Below are 11,892 nucleotides of genomic sequence, written 5' to 3'. Positions count from 1 at the left end.
GGCTCTGTAAAAAGTGCTTTACAGGGGCTGGGGATGTGGCTCGAGCGGTAGCGCGCTCGCCTGGCATGCGTGCGGCCCGGGTTCGATCCTCAGCACCACATACAAACAAAAATGTTGTGTCCGCCGAAAACTGAAAAATAAATATTAAAAAATTCTCTCTCTCTCTCTCTCTCTCTCTCTCTCTCTCTCTCTCTCTCTCTCTCACACACACACACACACACACACACACACACACTTAAAAAAAAAAAAAAGTGGACCTTCTGACACTCCATTCAAATCTACAGAATCAGATCTACATTAAAAAAAAAAGTGCGTTACAAGAAGGAACTCATTTAAGCCTTCTGCGGTGGCACATGCCTGTAATCCCAGTGACTCAGGCTGGGGATGTAGCTCAGTGGTACAGCACTCCTGGGCTGAATCCCCAGTTCGAAACAAACAAACAAAACCCCACAGAAACAAAACAAAAATGACCTTATTGATTACTGATAACATCCCTTTCAGGTGGACAGTATTATTATCTCCATTATGCAGATGAGAAAACTGAGATAAAGGAAGACAAATCACTTGCCCAAGGCTGTGCCACCAGTGAGTGGCAGGAAGAGCTAGGATAGGCCCCAGGGTCTCTATGCAGTTATTGTGAGTAAAAATAGAGCCAGCTTTACTTTATTAGGGACCTCTGCATCTTAGCTTTTGATATATATATATATATATATATTTTTTTTTTTTTTCTTTTTGGTACCAGGGGTACTTAATCTCTAAGCCACATCCCCAGCCCTTTTTAAAAATTATTTTATTTATGATCTCGAAACTATCTCCCAAATTAACAAGTGAATTACTACTCCAACAGAGAATATGTGGAATATAGCCTTTGAATCACCTCTTTAAAAGCCCCCTGTTCCTGATGATGGGCAGAATCACAGCTTTGAACACAAGTCCCCTGTGTTTCTCCCTCGCTAGCAAAGCAATAAACCTTTTTTTTTTTAACCTCAAAATAATTTTATTTAGAGACAGGGTCTCACTGAGTTACTTAGGGCCTTGATAAGTTGCTGAGGCTGGCTTTGAACTTGCAATCCTTCTGCCTCAGCCTCCCAAGCCTCTGGGATTACAGACATGCATCACGGTGCCCCACCTGATTTAAAAAAAAAAAAAATTTTTTTTTAATTTTTGGCACTGGGGACTAAGCCCAGGATCTTTCAGATGCTAAGCATATGTTCACTGAGCTCCCCGGCCCAGACATTCATTTAAAAAAAATTATTAGTGCATTATAATTATACAAAATAGTATAATATACAATTTGTAGTTATATTTTTTTAATATTTATTTTTTAGTTTTAGGTGGACACAATATCCGTCTTTTTTATATATATGTGGTGCTAAGGATCAAACCCAGTGCCTCATGCATGCTAGGCTCTACTACTGAATCACAACCCCAGCCCCTCTAGTTGCATATTAATATATGAACATAACACAATTTGATCTATTTCCTTCCCCATCAGCTTCCCCCCCCCCCTCTCTTTTTTCTACTGGGAATTGAAACCAGAGCCCCATGTGTGCTAGGCAAGCATTCCACCACTGAGCTGTGGACCCTAGCCCTCACCTTGGACTCACCTTGGAGAGTGGCACTAGGAGAATCATGATGGAATCAATTGCCCTCCAAGTTCCCTAAGCCCTGACTTTCAAGGATCAACTCCAATGAACATTTCAGATTCCTGGTTAAGGAAAGAGAAACAGGGAATTGATGAAGGAGTTGACAACTCTGACCATTCACTTAGCCCACGTAAGACCTATAAGGTCCTGGGGTGGGAGAGGAGGAAGGTGCCCAGAGGTCCTTTTCTGACCAAGGACCCAAGCACTTGTGTCCCACCTCCTAATCTAGTTATTACTCACAGGATAATGGTGATTGTTTGAGGTCAGAGCCAGAGTCCAGGGGGGAAGTTGTGGCACCCAGAGGGATCAACCTTGGGGCCCTTCTTATCTCCACTGGGGAACAGTTGCTCTCTTGGTTCAATTGCCCCATAAAACCTCACTGCAATATGGATGCAGCTTGAGTTCATTTACCCCTCCTGGGAGGTTCTGATTGAACCTCAGAGTGATCACCTGTACCCCAGGAAGAGAGTGAAGGAAGGAAGTGTGGGTGGATAGAGGATGGCGGTCAGATGCACATGGCATCTCCTGAGGCGGGGAGGGGTGTGGTTAAGCCAGGCATCCCATTGCCAATCCAATACCCCCGGCCCCACTCCATCCTGTTCTTGATGATGACCTTAGATATGTGGTCCTTGAGGAGGGGACAGCTATGCCCATGCAGGAGGTCTATGGGAAACGGAGTGAAGTGGCGGCTAGAGAGGTCAGCAGGAGCATCCTGCGACTCCTTGCCCACGACCCCAGCTACACTCCTCTGAATTTCTGTCTGCTTCTTGCAAAATGGAACAATAATAGTCCCTACATCACAGAGCCATTTTGAGGATTAAATCACATAAACCATTAAACACTCAACAGTGTGCCCAATGCATAATAAACAAGCTGCATATATTATGATTTTATCCTGCAGTACTCCCTTTTAGAACTGGGGTCCCATGTGTGGTAGGCAAGTGCCCCACCACAGAGCTACATCCCCAGCCCTTTTATTTATTTATTTATTTACTTATTTATCTATCTATTTATTTTTAAGGCACGGTCACCACCATGTGTGGCAAAATCCTCTCTTTTTCCCCAAATAAATTCAGAAACTGCTTAGCCCCAGGTCTGGTAGAGCCTACTTTGGGTGACAACATTTTTGTTGTGTGTGGTGCTGGGGATTGAACCCAGGGCCTTGTGTATGCAAGGCAAGCACTCTACCAACTGAGCTATCTCCCCAGGGAGCTTACTTTGGATAGAAATGAAGGGGTTCACGGAGAGAAGACCCAGGAAAAGGAGAGAGACTTGCTGAGGTTTCCTTAATTGATGGTAAGGAGGAAGGCCACGAATCTTTGCCGGGTGCCCTGTACTTCGCCTGCCTGTTGCGTTTGATCCGGGGAACATGCCACAGCCAGGCAGGGCACAGTTACCACTGAGGATCTGGAGGCCCCACCTGGAAGACAGGACAGGAACTGCAAGTCAGGGGTCTGAGCCCAGAGCGCCTTCCCACGGTGAAGCTTGAACACAGTGAAATTCGTGGAACTCGTGGTCCAGCACCTGGCACCCAGAGGTCCTCAGGGCACCCTGGAACTCCCCCTCCCTCTCTGCCCCGGTCCCTGGCTGCTGCTCTCCTCTGGCTGCATCATCTGCATCCTTATTGTCTGTTCCCCTCCAGGGCTCTTTGCTGCAGAGTCCTTGTTTCCTTTCATTGTGGCCCTTCCCACCTTTGTCACACTGTCCCCTCATTCTAGAATATCACCTCCCTTTGTTCAGCCTCCTCTAATCTTCTAGCAATTTCTCTCTGCATCCAAATCCCATTGGCCTGTCAAGCCCTGTATCAAGTGCCACCTCCTCCCCAAAGGTGCTTCAGCCTGTGGCTGGACACTGGGACTCCTTCCCCGCGCCCCAGGCCACACACCTGCTCCTTGCTCAGGATGCCTCACATCCTGCTCTGCAGGCCTGTGCCTTGTCCCTGGGCTAGACTAGAGAAGTGTGTGCCTCAGTCATCTGTGCCTGCTCAGGGCTGGCCCCCCACACAGTAGGTGCTCAGTGCACCACATTCGATGAGGAGGGAGTGAATGAGTGAAGGGAAGATGGGAGGACAGAAGGGCAGGACACGGGTGAATGGAGGGAGGCACAGGCAGAGAGGGGGCAGGCTCCTCAGACCCTCCAGGAGTCCTGACCCTGGCCTTGCAGGGAAGGGCAATGTCTGACGCCTGGCATTTCCCCAAGGTGAATAACCGCAGGGCCCTGTCCCTCCGGGCCCTGCCCACATCATAAAGCAGCGAGTGTTTCCTCTTCAGGGTCAGGAGGGAGATATGGGGTGATTTGGGGGCTGTGCCCCAGCAGCTGGGAGCATTTATAAGCTGAGACTCCGGGTGGCCCAGCATCGACTCTCTTCTGCTTGCTCCTCCTGTCTGGCCTCAGCCCTCCCAGCAGCATGGCCTTCAGCGGCAAGTTCGAGTTGGAGAGTGAGAAGAATTATGACGAGTTCATGAAGCGCCTGGGTAAGTGGCCTCCTGAGTACGCCTTCCCCGGGGCTGGCCCGAGGCAGCCAGCTTGGGCCCAGAACCAGAATCCTGGGTAGAGCGGGACAGGACTTCATCCATTCACTTACTCATTCCCTCACACATTTGTAGAGCAACTCCTCTGTGCTGTCTCTGAGGATAACAGAAACCATAAGACAACTTTAACTTTAAAATACTATAGAATATTGGTATTTCTACAGATGGAAAACTTGAGACACAGAGAAGTTGAGTAACTTGTCTAAGGTCACATAGTTAGTAATTTTTTGGAGGCTTTGTTGGTGAATGAGAAACTTGGTGTTTATTCATTTAAACATTTATTGGACACCTGCTGTGTGCAAGAGCTATCCCAATGTCAATGTCACCTATGGGGACACTCAGCATGACTTGCCCAAGTCAGTGGAAAAGGTCTTTAGCATCCAGGACCCTGTCATGTCCTGCCTGAGGAGAGATGACAAAGGGAGATTAGTAGAGAGACCAGGTTGGATAAGTCACTCCTTCACTCAGTCATTCAACAAACACAGGCCTCTACCTGTGCTGCGGTGGGCAGAGAGATTCAGGGTTTCATACTTTCTGGCTTGACTTATGATCTGATGTGAGGAACCAGGGACAATCCCATGGAAGTTTCGGGGCACCACCTAAGTCTGAGGCAGTGTACCAGCCCAGACTTGGTGAACAGCTTGGGGGACCTGTGCACTACCTCTTGGTGGTCACCTCTTGCCTGCAGGGCCCTTGTTCCCTGAGGCCTGTGGAGGCAGAACCCTCTGGAGAGTCCTGGCAGCTCGAGAGACCAGTGACTCAGTTTAGACTACCACAGGCTGCTGCAGGGGGTAGAGCTGCAAGTGAGCCCACTCAGGCCTAGACTCTGTTCTGCCATCCTGGAAAGCCCCTTCCTCCCCACCCCACCCCACCCCCCAGCACTGGGCATTGAACCCAGGGGTGCTCTACCACTGAGTCACATCACCAGTCCTTTTTATTTATATTTTGAGACAGGGTCTTGCTAAGTTACCCAGGCTGGCCTCAAACTTGCAATCCTCCTGCCTCAGCTTCTCGAGTTGCTGGGATGATGGGTGTGCGCCACCATACCTAAGTCTCCATTTTTTTTTCCTTTGGTACTAGGGATTGAACCCAGCAGGTGCTTACCCACTGAGCCACATCCCCAGCCCTTTTTTTGTATTTTGTTTAGAGACAGGGTCTCACTGAGTTGCCTAGGACCTTGCTAAATTGCTGAGACTAGCTTTGAACTTGCAATCCTCCTACATCAGCCTCCCAAGCTGCTGGGATTACAGGCATGAGCCACGGCACCTGGCTAAGTCTCCATTTTCTTAACTGTAAACTAGAAGGACAAGCCAGGTTCCGTGGCTCGCACCTGTCATTCCAGTGACACTCAACAACTTAGTGAGACCCTGTCTCAAAATACGAAATGAAAAGGTTAATGGTTAATGGATGTTGCTCAGTGGTAAAACAGTAAAAAAAAAAAAAAAAAAAAAAAACAAAACAGGAAAAAGAGAATTAGAAGACAATCTTGAAGGTCCCATTCATTCTAGAACTTTGTGAACTTGGCAATTTTCTATTATGTTTATAATTACTGTTAGAAGATCAGCTATTTTTGATGAAGAACAGATGGGTGCCAGGAGCTTTAAAAGACACAATGACATTGAATGCTTGCCACAGCCCTGTGAGATAGGCCCTATTTTTAATTTTCAAGGATTTTTTTAGGGATCACACACTAAGCAAGCCCTGTACCACTGAGTGACATCCCCAGCTTTAGGTCAGTCTGATGATCCTCACTGCCTGGATAAAAGCATGTAGGTACAGAGAGGTGGCCACATGGCTCAGCCACATGGCTCCTGGCACAGTCGGGCTTGAAGGCATGTTCTGTCACTGTGCTCTTCTAGCCCCAAACCACAGGGCTCCAAACAGCAGTTCTTAGGTGATCCCTCTCTCTGTCACCCGGCCCAGGTCAATCCAGCGAGGTGACCGAGAAGGCTCGCAACTTCAAGACCATCACGGAGATTCAGCAGAACGGGCAGGACTTCACCTGGGCCCAGTCCTACTCTGGGGGCCACATCATGACCAACAAATTCACCATTGGCAAGGAAAGTGAGATACAGACCATGGGCGGCAAGAAGTTCAAGGTGAGAGGCCCCTGGCCACCCTTCCCCGCTTCCCCACCCTCCAGCTTTCTCCATCTCAGTTGGGGCCTCCATGTTCCTCGGACTGAGACGTCTCTCTACAGTGTGGCCACCAGCATTAAGAGCTCCAATTACCTGAGAATTTAACACTCCTGGTGTGTAATGTCCGATGTCAATAATGGACACTATAGTGACCATAAAATCAGCTAACACTTCCTGAGCACCTAATATAACATAACCTAGAAGCTGGTTGAATGGTTTATACCTCTTAGCTTTGTTAATCCTCTGAAGTTGCTACAATGGCTCTCCCCAGGAGCTGAGTCCTGGGATTAAATAGCTTGTCCCTGTTCACACAGCAAGGGTAGGCCTCGACACCTAGGTGGTGTGGCTCCAGAGAGCACGGCGGCTTTGTGAAGCTGCTGCCTTTCAGTGTAGCAGAGAGATATGGAGCCCAGGCCCTGTTGTCCACATCAGCAAGATTGGAAGCTGCATCTCTCACGGGCGACCGTGGGCCTTGGATAATTCCTTTCACTTCCCTGAGCCTCAGACATCTAGGACATGGCACCAGGTGTGGTCCTTGACCCAAAGAGCCATGGAGAAGAGTCAGCTCCATGATGCACAGAAGCACCTGCGGGGTGCCTGACACACAGTGAAATCTGGGCTGGGAGGTCAGTAATTTATTCTTGTTCTAGAGGCAAAGAAATGAGGCTCAGGGAGGCCACACGATGGACCTAAGACTCTGCGTCCAGTAAGTGGCCACAGGACAGCGGCCTGAACGGTGCTGTGTGCCAATGGTTAAGCTATCTGCAGAGGGCACTGCTTCTGCAGGCGCACACGAGTCCCCAGTGGGACACGGAGCTGCCGGGTCACTAAAGCATTCAGCCAGGAGGTTCGTTCAGACAGAGTTCTGGACATCTTGACAAATCCCTGCTCGACCCTCTGTGGTCCCTTATTATGCTGCCCCTTAGTCTAGAGCAGGGCTTCCCCAGAGTCCCTCTCGCCCAGGTTTGAAGCTGTAGTCAATCATGGGTAGCAGAGAAGGGAAGGTGGCTGGCTGTCCCCATCCTACCAGGGCTGGTCCCTTAGGCCTTCCGCCCCTTCTGGGTCCTCTCGGTAGACTTCCACATGAGCATGAGAGTACCCTGCTCCTCAGGCTGCCAAGGTGGAGAGTAAGTCACCGTGATGTTCACGTACTGCCACTTGTATTTTTTATTTTTAATTTTTTAAAAAATGTTTACTTTTTAGCTGCAGTTGAACACAATATCTTTATTTAATCATTTATTTTTATGTGGTGCTGAGGATTGAACCGGGGCCTCGCACATGCTAGGCGAGTGTTCTACCGCTGAGCCACAACCTCAGCCCTATTTTTTATTTTTTTTAACTTGCTGGGGGTTGAGCCCAGGGCCTGGTGCATGCTAAGCAGGGGCTCTATCACTGAGTTCTAGTCCCAGACCCATTTAGGTTTTTAAAAAAACTTAACCTCTCCTGGGAGAGAACCTCAGTGAGTTAGCGTATTGATTCTTTTTATTCTTTTTCATAGTAAAGCACATTATCCTAGAGTACAGAAAAGCTCTAATTTCTTTAACCACTCCCCCATTGATACGTATTTAGGTATTGACTGGTGGATAAAATTGGCTGGATATTTAGGTTGTTAATTACTACAATGCTATAATCAAATTCCTTGGATAATATTGCTCCATGACTAACTCTGTACACTTAACTATACTGCGCACCAGGCACTGTTCTAAGTACTTTGCATAGATTGTTATTTAATAATATTTTTTGGTGCTAGGAACTGAATCTAGAGCCTTACACAGCCTAAGCCAATGCTCTACCACTGAGCTCCCCCCACTAGTCCTCTTTATCATTTATTCCTTCCAGCAACCCTATGAGTAGGGAGTCACTTGCTCCACTTGAGTGATGGGTAAACTGAGGCACGGAGAGGTTAAAGGACTTGCTCAAGGTCATCTCTTTGGAAGTCTGCCGCTGACTGTGTCCAGGCAAACTCCTAGAGAGGATCGCTGGGCTGCTGGGGGCTCTTCCTCCCTGGAGGGGCTGAGCTGAGCTGCTTGGAGGGTTCTTGTGGCTCAGGTTCCGTGTTTCCCTTCCAGGCTACAGTGCAGATGGAGGGCAGTAAGCTGGTGGTGGACTTCCCCAACTATCACCACACCTCGGAGGTGGTGGGTGACAAGCTGGTGGAGGTGAGTATCAGACCCTTGGATTCGGGGACTGATTCATCAGACCCCCAGTCACCGCCCCCCCTCAAGGTCAGCCTCTGGGCAGCTGGAACTTCCCTAGCGCAGGGTGCACATTTCTCCTTTGATCTAAACACACCCTCTGTCAGAGGGGGATTTTTATCTCCATTTCACAGGGAAGCTAAGGGATCGGCAGGAAGGCATGTAGCTTTGATGAGAAAGCTGGGATTCCAGGGGAGCACAGCTGACTCCAGAGCCCCACTTGTGAGGGGCACACATCGGCTGGCTCCCGGGACCCTTCCCAGAATGTAAATGAAGGAGGTGGTGCAGGTGGGCCCCTCGGGGGCAGCTGCGATTTCACTCCCTTCCCACAGGGGTCTTCAGGCCCTTCCTGCCACATCTTCTGATTTTTCAAAAGAAGCTGGAAGTTTGCACTTGTCTCTCCACACTGTTAAATGTTGGCAATTACTTAGAAAAAAAATTTTTTTTAATGCTGGCAGGTCTGCCCCACCTATTTTCGTGGACTGGCCTCTCCCACACTCTCCAAGCCTAGTCCTGGCCAGAAGTGCTGCTTGGGGGGGCCCTGGCCTCCCCTCTGCCTCTTCTCCCTGGTCCCCTGAGTTTTCCCTAGGAGAAGAAATGAGGTTAAAGGGAAGAGAAATCGTCCAGCGTAGGTCTAGGAAGAACTCTCCAGAAGGGCACTGATGAGGGAGGCAGGGCTGGACACCTACCTCTCCTCGGCCCCTTTCTGATCATTTCTCTCTTTCCCTTGTTTTGCGACCTCTCTCTTCTGGAGCCTGATGGGGAGGGAGGGAGTGAACTGCCTGTCCTAGCTTAGGGGCTTAATTTCCCCATTTTGGAGGCTGGGGAGTCTAAGGTCAAGGAGCGGCACTTTTAGGGGCTGGTGTGGGCACTCTTCCTGTTTTCCTCAAGTGCAGACAGAGAGGTTGTCTCTGGTCTCTTCTTAGAAAGCCAGTATTCCCATCAGGAGGCCCCACCCTTGTAACCCAGTTACGTCCTCAAGGTCCAGTCTTCAAATGTCCTCACACTGGGGACTGGGGTCTTAACTATGAATTGGGATGGGGACATTAATATAAAGACGAATGTGCCTAACAGGCTCAGTGCCTTCCATTATTCCTGTTTTACAAAGAAGCTTTACCAGGCAGCCTCAGAGACAGCAGGTGACTTTCCCAAGGCCACACAGCTAATAGTGGCAGAGGCGAATCCCATCCCCCAGTGTCTAGACTAGGCTGTTTTCCAGGCCAATAGGTCTTCTCTCTCCCTTCATTTTTACTTTTTAAAAAATAACTGAATAGATGTATAGTGTTACACAAGTATAAAAGGAAGTGAGTATCCCTCTTCCGTTGGGTGAAAATGGTCTCTTGGAGGATCTGGTGAATGCTCTGGTACATTTTTACATGAAATGTCAGCCAGGGGGGGTCCTGATTCCCAGAAGCAAAGCTCCTCAGCCTGAAGTGCGCAGGGAGAGCACAGGGCGTGAGAGCCAGAGGCAAGCTTGTGCCCAAGAACAGAAACCATCTCCCAAGCTCTCGGAGCCTGCAGTTTCCTCCCCTATGCAACAGGGCGACCTCCCAGGGCTGCTGGGAGGGTCAGTGGAATCCTGCAGGGGAATTGCCTGGGTCGGGGAGAGGAAGTGAACACAGGTGACAGGTTAGCACCCAGTGCTTAGCACCCCTTACACCTGTTCACCACCTTGACCCTGCACAGTGATTCCTGCAACAGATTGGGCACCTAAGACCCAGCCAAGTGGTGCCTGCCCTGTCTACTCAGGGTGGCGCTGGAGGCCGGTCTTCCTTCAGTTGTGCCCCATGGTGGACGGCCTCTGTCACTGCACTGACGCCTTCTGTTCTGGCTGCTTCTTTCAGATCTCCACCGTCGGCGGTGTGACTTATGAGCGTGTGAGCAAGAGGGTGGCCTGAGCCATTGTCCGGGGCTCCGGGAGGATACAAACCCACCAATAAAACTGAATGAGAGCAGATACTGCTCACTGCAGAAACTCTTTGTTTCCTGGTGTCTTGGGACAGCCTCTGGCTGGGTGGGGGTGGGAAAGCCCCCAAGGATGATTGCATGGGCCAGGCATTGGCCTTGAGACCCCAGTGGAATCCTCTTCATGCCTGACAGAGGGGGCCATGAACGGGGACTGCAATGCTCCTGCCCTGGGAGAAGCCACAGAGAGTCCATGGTGACATACTTCTGGGCTCCCCCGCCCTGTCCTCCTCTCCAGGAAACAGAGATGGGGTCTTGCTATGTTGCTAAGGTTGGTCTCAAATCTTCCTGCCTCAGTTTCCCAAATAGCTGGGATGACAAGTGCATACCATAAAGGCTCCTTTAAAAAGACAAGTCACCTGGGACTTTCAGATGGGTCACAAGATAAGCATCTGAGCACTCTGGGTGCGGGGTGAGGGGGGCAGACATACACCTCCAGGAAGTGCCCAATCTCCAACGCAGGGCAGACCCCGGGGTGCAAGCACCAGGGCTTATCCTGGGGAGGGGTTCCGTCTGGGCTGTGGAGTCATCTCCTTAGGCCTCAGGAGAACCATGAGGGGTTGAAAGGAAATGACAGTCCAGGAGCTGGCGAAGGGCTGTGGAGTGGCTGGAGGGACTGGAGGTCTTGGGCTGGGGCAGGGCCCCTGGGAGGAGCTAGGAGAGGCTGGAGAAGGGATCAGGAGGCCCACTCTGATCCTTTGGCAGGCCCTGGAGCCTTGGGTTGAGGCTTCTGGGGCAGCATTTAGGTTTGGCAGATGTCCTATGACTGATGGGAAACCAGGCTAGCCAGGGCACAGGGGTGGAGAAGGGTGGCCCGCTTGTCCCTAGCTTGACGATCCCTAACCCAGGGCACCGAACAGCCCTGTTTTCATCTCCTTTCTCCTTGACAGTGTCTGCCACATCTGGGTATCAACCTGACTTCTTTTCACCCAATATTTTTCTGTATGACAGTTCACTTATTCTTACTATCATGGAAAGTTTTAGGTCACTTCCATATGTGGACAGTCAATGTCATTTTCCATAGGTAGAGTGAAACTATTTGTAAAAGTCACAGCCAAGCAATGTGAACTTCTAGGTGTATCTTGTTACCTGCCCAAAGCCCTGAGCTTGGCACTTCCCTTGTGAGAGAGGTAAAAGACATGGTAGAATTCACAGGAAAACCTTTCCCTTAACAGTCAAAATTACTCTAAGATTACTAAAAGGAAGCTGGGCACTGTGGCACAAGCTCGTAATCCCAGTGACTCAGGAGGCTGAGGAAGGAGGATCGAAAGTTCAAGACAGCCTTAGCAACTTAGTGAGGCCCTAAGTAACTTTAGAAAGTCTTAGAAAGGTACTGTCTCAAAATAAAATAAAATAAAAAGGGCTGGGGATGTAGCTTAGTGGTAAAGCACCCGTGGGTTCAATCCCCAGTATGTAT

The 11,892-nt window shown here is 49.7% G+C and overlaps 1 protein-coding gene and 1 long non-coding RNA gene across 2 annotated transcripts; one reads left to right on the top strand and one right to left on the bottom strand.

The window, feature by feature from the left end:
• Positions 1 to 820: 820 nt before the first annotated feature.
• On the bottom strand, positions 821 to 4,021 carry LOC114095370 (uncharacterized). The gene is made up of 3 exons (XR_003583244.3): positions 2,864 to 4,021; positions 1,608 to 1,708; positions 821 to 1,129 (listed from the first exon to the last, which is right to left on the bottom strand). It is a non-coding gene; the product is annotated as an uncharacterized lncRNA (long non-coding RNA).
• Positions 4,022 to 4,028: 7 nt separating this feature from the next.
• Positions 4,029 to 10,408, top strand: Fabp6 (fatty acid binding protein 6). Its single transcript, XM_027938563.2, has 4 exons — positions 4,029 to 4,120; positions 6,101 to 6,276; positions 8,385 to 8,474; positions 10,355 to 10,408. The coding sequence occupies exons 1-4, from the start codon at positions 4,054 to 4,056 to the stop codon at positions 10,406 to 10,408; spliced, it is 387 nt and encodes a 128-aa protein (XP_027794364.1). The 5' UTR covers positions 4,029 to 4,053.
• Positions 10,409 to 11,892: the final 1,484 nt, after the last annotated feature.

Source organism: Marmota flaviventris, chromosome 5, assembly GCF_047511675.1.
Source record: "Marmota flaviventris isolate mMarFla1 chromosome 5, mMarFla1.hap1, whole genome shotgun sequence".
NCBI classification, from domain to species: Eukaryota; Metazoa; Chordata; class Mammalia; order Rodentia; family Sciuridae; genus Marmota; species Marmota flaviventris.
The sequence above is the reverse complement of the archived record's forward strand: the minus strand, read 5'-3'. Positions and strand labels throughout refer to the sequence as shown.